The sequence below is a fragment of the Ambystoma mexicanum genome, chromosome 10, assembly GCF_040938575.1.
Source record: "Ambystoma mexicanum isolate Mex_15411 chromosome 10, UKY_AmexF1_1, whole genome shotgun sequence".
Lineage (NCBI taxonomy): Eukaryota > Metazoa > Chordata > Amphibia > Caudata > Ambystomatidae > Ambystoma > Ambystoma mexicanum.
Genome location: NC_090932.1, coordinates 1,147,107,292 through 1,147,126,903, shown reverse-complemented (window position 1 = coordinate 1,147,126,903; position 19,612 = coordinate 1,147,107,292). Strand labels below are relative to the sequence as shown.

The 19,612-nt window shown below is 45.8% G+C and overlaps 1 protein-coding gene across 1 annotated transcript in view; it reads right to left on the bottom strand.

Annotated features, from left to right (window-relative positions):
- Window positions 1-19,612, bottom strand: part of ANKRD39 (ankyrin repeat domain 39) — a 387,583-nt gene that overhangs the window by 53,358 nt on the left and 314,613 nt on the right. The window contains exon 4 of the mRNA XM_069620261.1: window positions 6,720-6,823. Coding sequence (XP_069476362.1) covers window positions 6,720-6,823 — 104 coding nt within the window. The remainder of the gene's footprint in view (window positions 1-6,719; window positions 6,824-19,612) is intronic.

Here is a 19,612-nt window from a genome sequence, read left to right as displayed (position 1 = left end):
CTCCTCCTCATCTGAGACCCCAGTTGCAATCTAGCACCGGTGATGGAAGACATTCATGCATGAGGTATGCTCTTGCGCTTAAAAATAAACTGGGGAAAATCAGAGTTACTGCCGCTCACCCTTGGTCTGGGGAAACAAGTGAAGACCTGGAATTCATCTGGCAGGAATATAAAATTAAATACCTGGGGCAGCTGTATCCACTGATCTCAAAATAATGTATGAAAAAAATTACTTGAAGCCACTTGTGGTAGTGGCGGGTAAGATTGGTGAGGTTGCCCATCTTGCAACTGGGCAGAGTCGCACTAATTAAGATGGTGGTCCTGTAACCTCCTACCTGGTGGCCTTCCTCTAGGGATGTCTGGACACCGATGTCTGATGTCAACACCCACCTCCCAACACGGCACACCCGCCTCCTAACACGGCACACCTGCCATTGGGCCGATTGCTGTAGCACAACCAGCAGGGGGTGTTCAATGGAGGGAGGCTGGCCTGTGATTTCTCCCTATGGCCTCGGGATGGCATTGACCCTCTTCTGTGTGCGCTAGGCCCCTACGTCTTCAGGATTGGGTCTTCAGTGAACCAGAGTGGTAGAAACGAGAACACAGTTGCTATTACTATTCCCCACGATCCACCCACTAGCTCCTAGCCCTGGAGTGCTGTGTGCCTGTTCATGTGACAGTGTTCTCTCCCCTCCGTCTGGAATTCTTTGGCTGGTTCCTAGGTCTCGTCCAGCAATGACCTGGGCTCACTCTAAGTGAGTCTTCAGTTTCCCCGGAGTAAGTCTGCACTCAGTTGAGGAAGGGGGAAAGGGATGCACAACACGAGGTTAATGGCACTGAATACGTGCCTTGTGATTGGGTGGTTTGCTGATTAAGTGTCTGTGTCTCTTGGGAGGGGTTCTCCATCGTTTGTTGATGTTCTGCTCTCTTTTCCTTCCAAAGGCAGACGTAGTTTGGAGCCGACGGGCTGGCTGAGAAGCAGCAAAGGCGAGTTGCGCCCTCTCAGATATGTGCTCAGGTAAGTGTTTGGTCGTGTGGGCCTAGCGCAATGCCCAATATCTTACTCGACACCGACTCTGCCATCTGATAAGGGTGGCTATCAGTGCCGGACATGGAGCAGTACTTCTGGGTGGGGCAAGCGCAATATGCCATTTTGTTGTTCGGGGACCAATGCGAGATACCACATACACACACATTGTGGGTGCCATGCGATCCATCGCCACCTGGCGCCTTGATCTTGGGAGCAAATGTCACGCCTAGGGACAGAGGGCAGCCATGGGACGGAGGGTCACCTCCAGGGCACTACGACAAGGAGTGAAGGCAAATGGTCTGAGCATACCGTCTTCTCTTCAACTTCCACTCTTTAGCATGCCTGGACTCCCTATAACATTTGAGAGACAAAGTCAGGTCCACTTCTTTCTCCCCTACTTTTTGCCCTCAATTTGGAGGACCTAACCTAGTAAATGAACAGACACCAATAGAGCCAACACCAATATTAACATAAAACCATTCAAAAACAGAATATAAACTTAATTTGTCTGACAGCAACATCTTGGTGTGTCCTGAAGACCTCTTGCAGTCGCTGTCGCCCCTCATAGAAGAGCTAGAGAACTATGAGAAGGTTGTGAGCTCTGTATTTAAACTAAACCGGAATTACTCAATCTGACACTAGCAATGACCTAGTTTAAGACCTCTTTTCAAAGTGTATGGGAATCATCAGATACTTAGGAGTTCAAATCCCCAACGACACTGTTACTTTATCAGAGGCTAGTTACCTAAACCCTCTGGAACACATTAGGGAAGATGTGACCAGATGTGTATCGGTGTGCATTTCATGGCTTTGGAGAGTTTAAAGAGTAAAAAAATAAAAAGTATTGTCCCTTATCTTTTCCAGGGTCACCTCATTCCAGCCCCCAAAACCAATCCTTTCAGAAAGTGTTTTCTGCATGTGTGTGTGGAGGGAGGAGGAAGAGGGGGTGAGGGACTAGGATATACTGCAATCTGCTTTACAGCCCCGAAGAAAAAGGAGGGTTGGCATTTCTAGATTGGAGAGCTTACTTTACCGGAACTCAGCTGAGAATTCCTTTGAATAGGCACAAAGACAAAACCGAAAAGAAACACACAGACCACACCATTGTAGGTCAACCCCTAGTTCATGTTATATGGCTGCGTGAGTGTCCCAAAAATGTGCATTGCATAAAAGTGACAAGTACAAGGCTGCATATCTGGGATCAAGCAGCCCTTAAATATAATATTCCCTCCTTTCCATCCCCACTTACCCCAATGCATCCAATTTAGTTTTCACAACCGTCCTGAGGGATCGATTTGGGAGAAGAAATCATTAAAAAATGCTGAATGTGCACTGCGCATTCGGCATGGGAACAATGGGAACCCGCTCCCCTTTTTCGACATTACGGGCTTCGGATGTTGCGGGTGTGTCACTCGCTTCCATGAGGTTGAAAGCGGGGGACAATAAAGTTTAAAAACAAAAAGAACAAAAATGAAGAAAGGACCCTGTGGTGCCTGCTCCGACCCACGTTAGTGGGATGGAACTGATGCCGCAGGGATAGAGTGGAGTCAGTGGTACACACAGAAGTGTGACACCGAAAAAGGAGAGTACGAGGGTAGGGGTGGGGGAATGCGAGAGAAAGTGATCTTTGGGATCACTGCACAGCACAATTTTCAAATGCGACAGTTTCGGATTCAGTATTTTTGCGCACGCAGTAATCACTTAGATCCCTGAGGGACACGTTTGCCAGGTTGCAGGTCAATAAAGGATATACTTTATTTTTGTCATTTTTATAGCGCACAAAACCCAGAGGCATATAGGCACCTTTAGCTTAAGTTACAGTGTTTACTTGCAGAGAAAGTTTACAGTCATTGCATGAATAGCTCGTAAGGGTGGTAGCTTGCATTGGTTACAGGACCCTTGCACAGGAGGACTTCACCTCAAGGTACAGAGTACTACATCAAGACATGCAGTTACAGGTGGGTAAGAGACAACGCAAATTTGGGTGCATAATTTGGAAAGCTTCACCTCATTGTATGGGGTGCTACATCAAAACATGCAGTTACAGGTAGGTCATAAGTTTGGGTGCACAATTTGGAAAGCCTCACCTCATGCTACGGGGTGCTATATCAAAACATGCAGTTACAGGTAGGTAAAATGCGGCATACGTTTGGGTGCACAATTTGGGCAGCCTGATCTCACGGTACAGGCTGCTACATGAAGTATTCGGGTTTACAGGTGGGAGGGACACATGCAAGGGGCAAGTTAGTAATAGGGAGTACAATGTTAACCAGCACAGTCAGGTGATGGAGATAGGAGGTGTGGTTGGGAGGAGTCGGGTAACGCTGAGGGGCTGACAGTGGAGCTGATGCAGGGAGGTCTCCTAGGTGTGAACCAAGTGCGAGCTGTGGAGCAAGTAGGAGGCACATAGTGTGTATGAGGGGCATCTTGGATGCCGCAGACAGCCAATATCAAAGCATGGGTGGGGCAGAGAAGTAGCATAACCAGAGCAATATACAGGAAGTACGGGGAGGTGAGTGGACATTTTTAGTGTTATGGTATGTTGGCGGAGGGCTTGTCGTAATACAGACTGGTGATACAGTTGATACTAGGTCCCTAGGTATCCACCTGGAAGTATAAAGCGGTCAGTTTATAGCTAGGATCAAGGGTGTAGCAGTGTTAGGGCAAGGGCTAGCCGAGCATTTGGGCTGTAGAACTCGTTTCAGGCACCGAATCAGTGCAATGCAAACACTGTGGGCCTCATTACGACTTTGGAGGTAGCCATGGCGCTATTAGCTCCATGGCTGCCTCCAAAATCGTGTACGCGTCCGATCTGGTCAGAGAGGGGACTTACCAGGACATTCCGCCCTAGGTGGACCCGGTAAATCCCCATTCCAAATGCCATTCCCCATTCCCATTTGAGCCCCCATAGGGCTCAATGGGAAGGCGCTAATAACGGGCTTGTTATTAGCTCCAAGGTCCCTTAACGGGGCCTGTAAAGAACGTGTGGTCAGACCACACGTCCTTTACGGTTCCCGCTAAGGGACCTAAGAATTGGGTGGTAAGGGATTACCGGCACCGGTCTCCTTAACGGTGCCCGGTATCCCTTACGGCCCACCTCGGAATGAGGCCCTGTGTTATAAACAGTTAGGGGTAGTAACGAGACCGAAGGTGCTTGTGGCAGTAACGTAATGCAGGCAGTAATGTAGTACAGGCAGTGTAATGGCCGTAATGTAGTACAATGTAGGGAATACTAGATGAATCGCTACCAGTGGTATAGTATAGTACAGAGGTACGGGTAGGGCAATATAGATAGTGGGCAGGTTCTACACCATCGATCGTACTGTTGTAAAAGGCTTTACGCGAGATGTGCCATCCTAGGTGATGGACAAGAAAAGAAGCGATAGTAGGCACTTTTTGAGACACGCATGTAAGGAGTCACATGTGATGTAATATTTACAGTGGGTCGCCTGTTCTTTGTGCTAAGTGGCGGGTATGAGTCTAATGTGAGTTGAAAGTACAGTAACGGGCGAACGGCAGGGTACAGTACATGCGTAATAGTTTGCCAAAGAGAGATAGGCATGTAAGGTGCAAGGGCAGACACGCGAAACTGTGGAGTTATAAGTGTAGAGGTTGACTTTAGCAGGGAAACAGGAAATCCTTTCAGAAATCCAAGGCAGATTTTGTGATTCATAAACAAGACTGGCATAGATCCAAATTGGACACAAGATTCAGCCCGTAGTTACCACAAAGCTTTTGAGAGGCTACTTGATTTGCGTAGCAGAGTTAAACATTAATATCACTGGTATAGAAGAGTGTGAAATTGCACAAAAAAAGAGAAGTTGGGATTCGTGCTTAACTTGAAAACGATATTGCAAATACCAGTTTACTCATTGCAGCAATCAAAAAGACGTTCCTAAATGTAATGCCAATGTGTAAACACAGAACATTTTGATGTTAAATCTTTTATGATTGGTATCTAGTGAGTGCTCAATTACACAAGAGGTTCCCTGCTCAGTCAGAGGAGTGTTAGAGACTATGGAGCTCATTTTGATAAAATTAAGAATTTGGTGGCATGGACCCATTGCGTTTACACTCTACTGTAAGCGGTTCCCCGCGGCCAAATTTTGTTCATTTGCACTGTGGGGTGCAAATGTAAAGGGCAAAAAGCATACAAGTGTGTACGTCGCCTTTTGCCTGTCACGTTTGCACTGCGCAGTGGAAAGTGAGTAAATGCCACCTGCCAGCAATGCCAGGCAGCATTTACGTTTGATTGTGAGCGGTGCTTGCCATGCTCACATGGAAAGCGCTGCTCATACAATTAAACGCTGCCCGACATGCTTGCATGTCGGACAGCTTTAATTATTATTGTGAACACTGCTTCCCATGTGAGAATGCTAAGCAGTGTTCACAATTAAGAATAAAGGTTGTCCGTAATCGTTAACGCCATCTGCCGTGCTCGCATGACATGAGGCGTTTAAAATGGATCCTTATGGGATCCGCCTGCTTTATGATGGTGCATAAAGCTGGCAGACCCCATGGGGATCATAAACATTTGCATGGCAGAAAAGGAAGGAGGTGGCAGAAATGTAAGTTGCGTTCCCACCCCCCTCTCCGTCATACAAATGATTGAAAATGGGGGGTCACGTTAATGGAAGGCATTTATGCTTCCCATTAACGTTAAGCCTCCACCGAACATGAGCCCCTATGTGGCCCTAAAGGGTGTGTGTGTTGCATTGGACACACTGAAGGTCTTTTGGAAGAAAGCTTTCAGTGGGATTAACAATATAATGGGATTTGAGCTGCCTTTAGACCTGGCGATTGTGGGACTCAGCAACCGAGAACTTGAAGGTATGTTATCTGGGGATGGAAGGACTTCGACAGCCAGGATGTCACTTGGATCAATGTGGCATGATGCAGATCTCCTATATTTCATAATATTGATTCAGAGGAATAGGCACATACTTGCCTTAGAACAATTGACAGTTTCCATTAACTCCAGCGATAGTTAATTTATAAAAAGCGCAACCCAGTCTTAGATTATCTGGCTAAAGACATTAGCATGCACTGCATGGAACCTTAACAGGCTCTCATATTGGAGTTGAATGCCTGAGGTAACACTGAAACATTGATCTCTTTGATGCACAGTTTGGGTGTTTATGAGGAAGACGGAGCGGTTTTCCTCTTTTACTTTCTTTTAGTACTGACCAAGTATCTCAGATAATTAATACAAAAAGCTTTTACAAACGTGATGCTAGACTGACCTCGGATGTACGATTGCCTTTTTACATGTGTAGTAAACCTCTTTTGAAGGTGTCAGGGAAAGGGCGGAAGAGGGAGATGATCAGTAAAGCAATTATGTATTTTACCTTCTTTCAGCATAATTTTAGTTGAAATGCCAATAAAAGATGTTTAGAAAAATGTCTAGAAAAAAATGTAATGGGGTGGTGTCAAACAATTTAGTACAGAGATATATAATTACTTAGTAGCTGCAGAATTAAGATGGAATGTAGTGAGGTCATCTAGGATAGAGTAGGTGAGCAGTTAGTGAAAAGGTACGTGGTGACCAGACATACACAGAGGATTGTGCATGTATTTTTAACCAACTAATCTAAGTGTCTATGTTCCCTAAGGAGATACCTTTCATTTTCCCCATACACTAGCAAGAACAATTTACATGCTTTCCGCCATTAATGCCCAGGAGCCCTCACCAGTGCTGTGTAACCAGACTTGTCTGGAAGGCTGGGGTCTGTCCCCAGTTCAATAAACTTCTTGACTCTCCCCAAATCGCCATCCATCGCTGCCGACCAGATACCTGTGAATGCAAAAATAAGAAATATGTTCCAGCCACTGTCCTAACAATCACATCAGTAAACAGATCATGCTTGAAGGGATCCCAAGTCCCAGTGCAAAATATTCATACAATAGAGAGCATGCCCCAACCTCACACTAACAGCCAATCGCCTTTCAAAACACTGCAACTAAACTTGCACATACACAATGCACCTAAAATGGATGCTCAATGCTGCCCCTACGGTGGCCTTACAGAACAGAACTGAAAGGTATCCACAAATGTGGCTCACTCTTTCACTGCCAGGACTTCAATGCTTTCTTATGGAAGTAAAATCACATACACGTATACTATGTGCAGCTAAAGGGGTAATACAACACCTCAAATGGTTATACTGATAAATGGTCACTGAATAGTTACAAGACATGTCGTTGCCACGAGCTTGAGATTTAAAGTAAGGCCCCAGTAAAGACACTCACCCACCTGCTGGCAGTTTTCACAAGGTCCCTTAATACACCACAAAGCCTCAAAATAACAGTGCAGATTTACCTAAGGACTGTTACCTCTGAAAGGACACAATGGCGAAGGGAGAATCTGCTACATCAACAGTTGCCTTTGATTTTCTGCTGCTGGTCATACAGAATCAGATGGAATGGCCACAGACTAGCAGAGAGAACCACAAGACTAAATTGCACTAGTTAGTGGGTCTTTTTTCATAGTAGATCAGCCCGAAATCTGTTGCGGTATCTCCCTTATAAGAGGCAGGACACAGTCACTAACCCCACTTTAAAAGGCATATGGTTCTGGGTACATTGCACTTTTAATCATGGAAAGTCCCACAGTAAACACATTTCTGTGAAATAATAGCATGTCACTATTGCCTGAAAATGAACCACCAGTGATTCTGCAAGCAGGTGGTACTCTCGCTTGGATAATAATGTTGTAGCGGTGCACAACGATTTTAGTTTGGCCCTTGATGGACACTGAGCGGACCGCATTGACGCACAGAGCCCGCTGTCGAAAACAAAATTCCGATGCAGCTGAAGAGGAATGTAGTCTAGGTCTTAGACCCCACCTCCTCTCAAACTGAATGCAGATAACTTGTCATGCTGATCAATAGTTTCAGTATTTCAAAAATCCAAATTGTAGCAATTTTTAGGACAAAAAGCACATTTTAGGGTGACATGTTTTTAGGGGCAGAATGCCTCATGCAGCTGAGGGTATCACAGGTATTACACATATATTGTGAATATCGAAAATCTAGGCTGAAAACTGAACAGAAAATGAATTTTGCTTAAAAGCAGATTGGTCAGCCATTTTACAGCTGAACAGAGCATTCAGACTAGACACGGTCAGGCAGATTCTAAAATGGCTGCCAGAAAACAAGATGGTGGAAAAACCCATAGTCATGCAAAAAAATTAAATCATTCTCTAACAGCAGTTCATTGAAGGCAGTTATATCTAGAATTTCTTGGCAGGCAGTGCCATGTTGGCATGGTGAGTGGCAGTTAAAACCAGGGAATCACAAGCAAGTAAGGGGTTTGGTTTAAACTGTATTGACCAATCAGTATGTATTGCGTAAAAAAATGAAGTATTGCACCAGCTGTAAAACAGTATAAAAGGAAGTGAATTTGGGAGCTCATTGCTGTTGTTCCTGGTGTCCTGTGAAGATGCATTAAAAGATGATATTTTGAACCAGCCCGGACATCCATCTCCCTACTTGTCCAGTCTCCAGTGCCATTGTCTGCAGGTGTCACAAGCTGAGGGGTGCAGAGGGTCCCCCTTTACAGGAAGATAGCTAAAGATGAGGAATACATGGGAAGAACATCCAGTCAAAAGGCAGTTACCAGGGGTAAATAACTTGTTCTTCAAATGGATTGTGTCCTCCCACATATTCTTCATCTTTAGACTCCCAAAGCAGTGTCAGTTTTGGAGGAGGGAGTAAGAACTGTAGATGTGCTCTTAAGAATTGTTATGGCCAGAATGTAACTGTCATGATGCCCGCTCCCGGGGAGCCGGTTCAAGCCCTGCGTCCCCGAAAGCAGACATCCAGTCCCCAAGGAAGGACCCAGCAACCCCATATAGGGGCCCTTTGGACAGTGTCCTGGCGCCTATGGCGCCAGGCTCATAAAAGACATCAGTCCTGGCGCCATAGGCACCAGGCTCATTATGGAAGTGCTTGGGTGCACTTACCTGATGCAGACCATGCTGCAGGATCCCGGCCTCCTTGAGGCCTGAAAGGAACTACTTTACCTGTGGGACTAATTTACCATCCGGGCGTGGTCGGGGAAGGATACATACCTGGAACTTCTTCCAAGGCTATTTAAACCCCACCCGAACAGCCACACGCGCTTCGCGTTGTTCTGCATCTAGCAGCTGGACGCTCACCGTGTCTGCTCCTGCATCCTGACTTCTGCCACGCCTGCCAGCATCCTGGATCACCTGCAAAGGAAGAGAAGAAGAGAACAGAAGAAGGAAAAGTCCTTACCTGCTAAATCCGCATCCCGGAGACATCTCGCCGACAATCCTGAAAAGGAAGACTTTTATTTAAAAGCTCATCGCGTCGATCGCTGCAGCGCCGCATTCCACTCACCTTTACAGGGCGCCTCCATGTTCAGCAGTGATCATCCGGATTCACAGTCACGCCCCAGCGCCTAGGGAGAAAAACAGAACAAAAGGTGTGAGAGAGAAGGGAATAAGGAAAGCTAAATCTCCATGTTAAGACTTACCTGTTGATTCATTCCCTCTTCAGTCGGGTCCTCGCCGCATCCTGGCATTTCCGGACCCCGGCCCCTAAGGGGAAAAAGAGGCATCAGCGTTAATGAGCGAATGAAAAGACATTACCAAAAAAACACTCATTAAAGACTTACCTGATTTCTACAAGGATTTCAGCTCTCATCTCGGGTCGGTGCCTGTTCCCCGGCATTCCGTACCCCGGCCCCTATGGGGAAAAAGACACTAGCATTAGTACATTAATGCTGGACACAAGGGGAACCTCTTATCAAAAAACTTACCTGGAAGCCAAGCAGGTTTGGTTCTCACCAATCCGAAAATCCAGTGAATTAACTGGATACCAACGCGCCCCTGCATCAGAAGCAGGATGGAGAGCTCGTCCTTCCAGACCCTAAGGTGAGACGCTACGAGGAATCACAGAAGGGTTTCGAGGAGGGTGAGAGGGGAAGGTGGGAGGCTGATTACATTACCCCGCAGACAGTTAATCCCCTATTTTGCCTACAGAAGGAGACTTCTGCGAGCCAGACAAGCCAGATTTGGGGGCCCGGTCCAGTCCGTCTTCCGAACCCTGCGCATCACCTTAGAAGAGGTCACGGCAGTGCGAAGCAGGCCTAGCGCCTCCGTGGAAGTCAGGTGAGCGTTACAGAACGCGAAGACTTCCTACAAATTCCCACCCAGGCGCTATGGAAAGTTCTGAGACTGATCAGTTGGCCCAATTACTGGGGGAATTACGGGCCGAAGTACATGCCGCTCGTCAAGAGACTAATGCCCTCAGGAGGGCATTAATAATATCAAAGGAAAGAACTGATGACCTGGCCAGACAGCTTTTGCAAGGTCAAGCTGGGCAAACTCCTCTACCCGGTTCCGGAGGGAACCCCGCTCCTGTGGTTTCCAGTAACCCTGTGCAGATTAATCTAGCTGGAAACATGCCGCTGGCCCCACCCGAACGCTTTGCTGGGGACCCCAAACGATTCGCCGTATTCATGAATCAGTGTCGTTTGCACTTCCTATGCAGACCTGGGGCCTTCCCTAATGATCAGACCAAGGTAGCCTTTGTATTGTCATATCTCAACGGCTGCGCTGCCGATTGGTCAGTTCCACTGGTTACTCAAGATGACCCGATTCTCCGTGATTTTCAAAGGTTTCAAGCAAACATGGAAAGGTTATTTGCTCGACACTCTCAGGGGCAGGCTCTGTATGACGAACTTCTATCCCTGCGACAGGGCAATCAGGACCTCCTATCCTATATTGCAACCTTTAATAGACTAATTTTGGAAACGGGATGGCCAGAGGATAAAAGAGTCACGTTGTTTTATCGAGGCCTACGCGGAGAACTTAAAAATGTCTTGGCACAAGTTGTAAATCCGCCCCAAGAATGCACAGAGTATATATATATATATATATTTTTTTTTTGCAATTTCTAGTTTCTTACAAACTTTTATTACAATCTTTTTTTTTTTCCAACTTTCTTCCTCAGTCACTTCACTTTTGCAGATTTGAGTCGTCGTCAGGGATTTGACATCTCGTTAGTTCATAATTTGCTCCAAAAAGTTTATAGCTGCACAAGTCAAGTGAACTGAGGTCCCGCTTAAAATTTTCAGCCACAATTCTTCCATGCAATCCGTTCGGGGAGCGAATTTAAATAGATGGAGAGACCTTATGTCCTTCAGTGAGTGACAATCAGTCAATAGGTGTTTTAGTGATTCTGGGTGATTTCCACAAAACCTGCATGAAGGGTCTTTTACATTGTCGATGTGTCGGAGAAAGCACATTTGTCTGGTTTTATAAATGTTAGTTCTTAATCGCAAGAAGCTGTCTCTGTGATGACGAGACGGAAAAGTACTCAAGTATTTCGGTAAGCAGTCTAATTTATTCAGAATCATGCTCAGATCTATGGCAGTCTTTAGTTCATTGAGTTTTCCCGTGTTGTCGATCCAGAGCTGACGTCTCAATTTTTTTTTTGCATTTTGGGGTCGTTCTATTAGCATCTCCATATTGACGTTTACAGCTTGCATAATTGATTTTACTTTTTCGGCCCATACTTCTTGTAGGGTGTTTATATTTGAGTTTTTTTGTGTGCTAAACAGTTTAAATGCTGGCTCAACCTTCTCTGACGACATCTTTCGTAGTAAAGTCATTGATTTCCAGATGACAGCTCCATACATCGGTTCAAGTCCCAGCTCATAGCCGATTGCTGATACTGACAGGTATTTAGGTAATCTTAACACTCGACGCCAGAATAGACCCTCAAATTTAGACCAGATCTTAAAATCGATGTTCCAGCCTGTGACTGCACCAAATGTCAAAGATGGTATCACCTTTTGTTGGTAGAAGGTTCGTACTGGAATCAGGGAGAATTTTCCAAATTGCGAGTGTATCCTTGCCCCTTGTAGGGACAATGTTTTTATTCTTTTTTCGAGTTCGGACACCCAGCTCCGTTCTCTTATTGACTTGGAGAATGGAATACCCAAGTATCGAATTGAGCTCACTTCCTCAATCAGGACGTTATTTAGTTTCCATTTAAAGTTCTTATTTTTATGACCCTCGCCATGACCTAATTTCAGAATTTTTGTTTTGTCAAAATTGATTTTTAAGTCGTTGTCCATCATGTAGGTGTTCAGTGTATTTAGTAGCCTCTGTAGCCCTATTTGCGTTTTGTCAACTAGGACGAAGTCGTCGGCGTAGATCAAGTAGCTTACAGGGTTGCCGTTAAGCTTGGGAGGAAAGCAGTGAGTTTTTGTTAGTGTGTCTGGCACGTCTGCAATGTATAATTTAAAAAGTATCGCTGCTAGCGGGCAGCCTTGCTTCACTCCCTTTTTCGTTGGAATGGCTTCAGAAGAACTCCACTTTCGTTCAACCTTATTCTTACAGATGTGGAGTCATGTAAGGCTTTTATGGGATTCAGTATGTTAGGTGGACAATTCCATTTTTCTAGTTTTCCCCAGAGTTTTTCTCGGTTGATTCCGTCAAAAGCTTGTTGCATGTCTATGAATGCAAAAAACAATTTTCCCTTACTTCTCAGAGCTTCCAACTTTAGCAGATTAAGTATAACAAGGTTGTTTTCAGTACCTACTCCCTTTGTAAAACCAGTTTGTCGTATATCATTTAATCCGCAGCAGCAGGCCCAAGCTGAGATTTTTTCTTGTAAGAACGAGGCAAAAACTTTCCCGATGGTATCCAATAACGCGATAGGGCGATAATTGGCAGGTACGTTTCTATTGCCTTTATAGATCGGGACAATTATAGCCTCCAACCAGGATGATGGAATTGTCCTGGAGGAGGCTATTGTCACGAATAGATCAGCTATGAACTTGGCCCATACCTGAGGATGTTGTTTAAGCATGATGTTCGATATACCATCTGGGCCAGCTGCTCGGGAGTTTTTTAACTTTATTATAGCGCCACTTATGTTCTCCACGGTCTCTACAGTGTCCCAGCGCACATTTCCACCGTTTTTCTCATCCACTAACGTATTGCCAGTGGATGAGAAGACGTTTCCAAAATGCGCTACCCAAGCCGCCTCGGGTATACCGTTAGCCATAATTACAGCTTGATTTGCCTGGACCATATTTAAAATTTTCCAAATATCTCTGGTGTTCTGAGATCTTATCAAGGACAGCATCTCCTCGCCGCGTTCTTGGTCACGTTGGAGGGCAAAAGCTATTGTCCAGTTTCGATATAATTGTTTTCGATGTTTAATTTTTGCTACTCTATTAACGCCACTCCCAGCTCGTAGTTCCTTCAGATCTTTCCTCAATTTCTTTTTTTCGTTGTTTTGAGATACACTCCATGTGTGTTTATGTTTAGACACTGACGTGTTCTTTTTTGAATAGGAACTGCCCACGGTTAGGAGAATGGCGGGATAGTCGGTAAAGACTGTTGGTGCTTCATTTCTTGACTGAAAATCGGCAGTAAGGCACTGTATCTGTTTTAATGACATCCGAAGAGTATATAGACTTAGTGGTCCAATTGGATCACAGACTTCAAAACAGAAAAGCAGATCGGTCCAGGTTTGAGACCCGGGTGTTGGTCAAGACCCATGCTAATCCCAAAGGAGTTGATGTCTCTGAGCCTATGCAAATTGGAGGGGTTAAAGGACCCTTAACTCAAAAGGAACGTGAAAGGAGGCGGCAGTTAAAATTATGTCTTTATTGTGGGAATTCTGGACACTTTCTACGAGATTACCCAGCAAAACCGCCCGAAAGGCGGTAGGAGCCGCTGATAAAAACCATGAAGACTCTGTTTCGGGAAACGACTCCGCCCGACAAGTGTAGGGGTCCGCTTGCCGAGCTTGAAAACTAACTCTCAGACCTCGCATTTCATTGTGCCAATGGTTCTCGTAGATCCAGAACAGCCTAAGCGGTTGCATGCAATAAAGGCATACATCGATAGTGGGGCTATTGGAAACTATGTGGATCGTGAATTGGTCTCTAGGATTAACCTCCCTCTCCGTCCTAAAACCAGCAAAGATGTCATCACCACAGTCGATGGAACTGAAATTGCCTCTGGACCGGTAACACATTCCACTACTGAGGTGACTCTTATTGGTCCCGACGGCCATCGGGAGGGTGTTGTGTTTGATGTAATCAAGGCTCCACAGTTTCAGGTTATTCTTGGAATCCCTTGGTTAGAGACACATAATCCTCAAATTGATTGGCGAGCTAAGAGAATAACCTTCCCGGATTGTACACAAACCTGCTACCCAGAAAACCTGAAGATTAATCTAGCATCTGTAACCTCTGCCTCCATGCAACTACCTCCGGAATACCAAAACTTTCAGGACGTCTTCCAAAAGGAACAGGCCAACACGTTACCTCCTCACAGATCGTACGATTGCCAAATCAATCTGGTGCCCGGTGCACAACCCCCTTGTAGCAGGATTTATGCCCTTACCGAACCTGAGAATCTGCATTTGAGATAATATTTGGATCAATACCTAGCTAATGGTTTTATTCGCCTGTCAAAGTCCCCGGCATCCTCGGCTTTGTTCTTCGTGCCCAAAAAAGAAGGCGACCTTAGAACTTGTATCGATTACCGCGCATTGAACCAGATAACGGTTAAAAACCGTTATCCTCTGCCTCTGATCCCTGAACTCCTTGAACAGGTGAAGGACGCTTGCATATACACCAAGTTAGATCTCCGAGGGGCTCATCATCTGGTACGAGTTAAAGAAGGCGACGAATGGAAAACTGCCTTCCGTACTAAATACGGATTATTCGAGTACCAGGTGATGCCTTTCGGATTGTGTAACGCGCCGGCTGCCTTCCAATAATTCATGAATGATGTCCTTCGGGAACTCATCGATGTTTGTGTTGTCGTATATATCGATGACATTCTGGTGTACTCCTCTTCGGAATCTGATCACAGAAAACACGTCAGGGCAGTACTTGAAAAACTGCTCCAACACAAACTATTTGCTAAATTGGAGAAATGTGTTTTCCATACCACAGAAGTCGAGTTTCTAGCTTTCACCTTGACACCCAAAGGAGTCAGAATGGACTCAAGAAAAGTGGATGCCATCCTCAAATGGCCATCACCTAGCTCTGTAAAAGGGGTTCAAAGCATGCTCGGCTTTGCCAATTTCTATCGCAGGTTTATCCCGGAATTTTCACGCGTGGTACAACCCATTACTGCACTCTTGAGGAAAAATAAACGTTTTGAATGGTCTGAAGAAGCCGAGCAGGCCTTTCAGGATTTAAAAGCTAAGTTTACCTCTGCACCTATATTGAAACACCCGCGTCCAGATCTCCCTTATGTCGTCGAGACTGACGCATCCAGCCTAGCCATGGGAGCTGTCCTGTCCCAAAGAGATCCCGAAACCAACCAACTGCATCCTGTAGCATTTTGGTCCAGAAAATTCTCGGCACCCGAGGTTAATTATGCAATCACGGACAAAGAACTGTTAGCCATTAAGTCCGCTTTTAAAGCCTGGCGGCATTATCTGCTTGGCGCTCGACATACCATCACAGTGATCACTGATCACCAGAATTTACAGTATTTGAAAACCACCAAGGCTCAGTCATCACGGCAGCTCCGATGGGCTTTGTTTTTCGCTGAATTTGATTTCGTGATTACCTATCGACCTGGCTGCAAGAATGGCAAAGCAGACGCCTTATCCCGAATTGGAATGGGAGAATCTGATACAAACTCAGAACCAGTACCAATAATTCCCGAACAGAGGATTCTAGGCATGACTTTGTTACAGACGCTTGAAGACATTCAAGCCAGAGTGAAACAACTCCTGGACCCTACAACCTTACAGGATTGGATACAAAAGGGATCAGACTTTACCATAGATAATGGTTTACCTTATTTCCAAGGACGCTTATTCCTGCCACATAAGGAATTGCACGAACTAGTTATTTCCGGTTATCATGATGCATTAATAGAGGGACACCCCGGTATTGCCAAGACAGAGGAAAAGGTGAAACGACAATTTTGGTGGCCCTTTTGGCGAAAAGATGTTAAATCTTTTGTGATGTCCTGTGGTGTTTGCGCCCAAAATAAAAGTCAAAAGAAAAGACCAGCCGGTCTCCTTCAACCTCTAGACATACCGCCAGCACCCTGGCACACCCTATAAATGGATTTTATTACAGACCTGCCTGCTTGTTCGGGGTACAATACTATTCTGGTAATTGTGGATTTGTTTTCCAAGATGGCCCACTTTATTCCTTTGAAAGGTTTACCTTCAGCTTCTGTCCTAGCCAAAGAATTCCTCGAAAATATTGTTCGGCTACATGGATTCCCATCTATACTAATCTCTGACCGGGGAAGCCAATTCATTTCCCGCTTCTGGCGCAAATGTTGTCAAATGGCGCAGATCGACGTAAGATTATCGACCAGTCACCACCCTCAGACCGATGGTCAGACCGAGAGGACAAATCAGACCCTTGAGCAATACTTACGGTGTATGTTACAGCAATCTGAAAGCAACTGGAAAGACATTCTTTGGATAGCCAAATACGCATATAATAATTCGGTACACTCTGGAACTGGCCACAGTCCTTTTTATACTTTGTTTGGGCATCACCCTCGAACCTCAAACCTTGACTCACCTCAGAACCTCGGAATGCCTGCAGTAGAACATCTGCATTCTACAATTACCCGAGCCTTCAAAGAGAAAAACTATGCATTTACAACAAGCCAAGAGAAAATACAAGGAGAATGCTGATCTACATCGGAGTGAAGCACCTCCGTATCAGATTGGGGATCAAGTGTGGTTAGCTACCAGACATTTACCACTCAAAGGGCCTTGAACTTTTAACCCAAAATATCTGGGACCTTATTCTATTACGGCAATAATTAACCCAGTGGCTGTTAAACTTGATTTACCAGCTAGTATGCAAATTCACCCTGTTTTTCATGTGTCACTTCTGAAACCAGTGGTACCCGGAACCCGACTACTCAAACCTCCAGAACCTATTCTAATAGATGGGGAGCCCGAATTCGAAGTGAAGAACATTTTAGACTCAAAAATGTTTAGGTCAAAACTGTTCTACCTAATTGATTGGAAGGGGTACGGACCTCAGGAGAGGTCGTGGGAACCCAGCGACCATGTGCATGCACCTCGATTAGTCAGGAAATTCCACCGACTCTTCCCAGACAAACCAAAACCCCCAGAGGGAACAACCTTGGGAGGGGCCTTGGGGGGGAGTGCTGTCATGATGCCCGCTCCCGGGGAGCAGGTTCAAGCTCTGCGTCCCCGAAAGCGGACATCCAGTCCCCAAGGAAGGACCCAGCAACCCCATATAGGGGCCCTTTGGACAGTGTCCTGGCGCCTATGGCGCCAGGCTCATTATGGAAGTGCATGGGTGCACTTACCTGATGCAGACCATGCTGCAGGATCCCGGCCTCCTTGAGGCCTGAAAGGAACTGCTTTACCTGTGGGACTAATTTACCATCTGGGCGTGGTCAGGGAAGGATACATACCTGATTGGAGGAAGGATACATACCTGGAACGTCTTCCAAAGCTATTTAAACCCCACCCGAACAGCCACACGTGCTTCGCGTTGTTCTGCATCTAGCAGCTGGACGCTCACCGTGTCTGCTCCTGCATCCTGACTTCTGCCACGCCTGCCAGCATCCTGGATCACCCACCTGCAAAGGAAGAGAAGAAGAGAACAGAAAAAGGAAAAGTCCTTACCTGCTAAATCCGCATCCCGGAGACATCTCGCCGACAATCCTGAAAAGGAAGACTTTTATTTAAAAGCTCATTGCGTCGATCGCTGCAGCGCCGCATTCCACTCACCTTTACAGGGCGCCTCCATGTTCAGCAGCGATTATCCGGATTCGCAGTCACGCCCCAGCGCCTAGGGAGAAAAAGACCAGAACAAAAGGTGAGAGAGAGAAGGGAATAAGGAAAGCTAAATCTCCATGTTAAGACTTACCTGTTGATTCATTCCCTCTTCAGTCGGGTCCGCGCCGCATCCTGGCATTTCCGGACCCCGGCCCCTAAGGGGAAAAAGAGACATCAGCGTTAATGAGCGAATGAAAAGACATTACCAAAAAAACACTCATTAAAGACTTACCTGATTTCTACAAGGATTTCAGCTCTCATCTCGGGTCGGTGCCTGTTCCCCGGCATTCCGTACCCCGGCCCCTATGGGGAAAAAGACACTAGCATTAGTACATTAATGCTGGACACAAGGGGAACCTCTTATCAAAAAACTTACCTGGAAGCCAAGCAAGTTTGGCTCTCACCAATCCGAAAATCCAGGGAATTAACTGGATACCAACGCGCCCCTGCATCAGAAGCAGGATGGAGAGCTCGTCCTTCCAGACCCTAAGGTGAGACACAGAAGGGTTTCGGGGAAGGTGGGAGGCTGATTGCATTACCCCGCAGACAGTTAATCCCCTATTTTTGCCTACAGAAGGATACTTCTGCGAGCCAGACAAGCCAGATTTGGGGGCCCGGTCCAGTCCGTCTTCCGAACCCTGCGCATCACCTTAGAAGAGGTCACAGCAGCGCGAACCAGGCCAGCGCCTCCGTGGGAGTCAGGTGAGCGTTACAGTAACACTGCCTTTCCAAAACCTCCTTCCTGAGCTGAAGATGAATCCAGACAGTAATATTCTGTGAAAGTGTGAATGGTAGACCATGTGGCTGCCACATAAATATAACGTATCAGCATCCGCCTTTGTAAAGCAGAAGATGTTGCCATGCCCCTTGTGGAATGGGCCCGCGGGCCTCCTGTACGATCTTTCCCAGCTAATCCATAGCATTCTGTAATGCCCAATACGATCCACCTGGATAAAGTTTTTTTGTGACTGCTGGTCCCAACTTGTGACCCGTGTACCCAACAAAAAGTCGGACATCTTGACAGAACTTAGTAATTCTAGAGATGTAAAAGCTAAGTACTCATCTTGGATCAAGTCTGTGCAGAATTTCCTCTTCCTTGGCAGGATGTGGAGGTGAATAAAATGATGGTAACAATTTTCTGGGATATACGAAAGTCTGATACAATTTTCGTAAGAAAAGTTGGCTTATCTTTAAGAACTACCCAGTCGTTAAAGGAAGTAGTAAATGGAGGTTTACTAGATAAGGCCTGTAGCTCGCTCACACTGCAGGCTGATGTTACTGCAACTAATAGGATGGTTTTAATGGTCAATAATCTTAACGGATGGAGACAAATGGAGTGGCTCAAAGGGAGCGCACATAAGTAATTTTAGTACAAGATTGTGGTCCAAATTTGGACCTGGATATGGAGAAGGGGGGAACCCATTAGTGAGCCCCTTTATAAAATGTATGACCAATGGCATCTTGAAGTATGATACCTCTTCCGATGAGCGCTTGAAGATAGAAAGCGCTGCTAAGTATCCTTTAATGGTCCCAATCTGGAGCCCCAGATTTGCCAAATGTAACAAGAAAGACAACACTATAGGTGTACTGCACAGAAAAGGTTCTACATTCTTATCCCTGCACTAGCTACATAATATATTCCAATGGCAACGGTACGGGGATTTCGTTGCTGGCCTTCTGTCCGAAAGCAAAATCTCCATTATGTCTTCAGGGATGTCCCTATCCTTATATCTCAACCTTTCAGAAACCATGAGTGAAGGCTGAGTGTCTTGGAGTGGATGGAG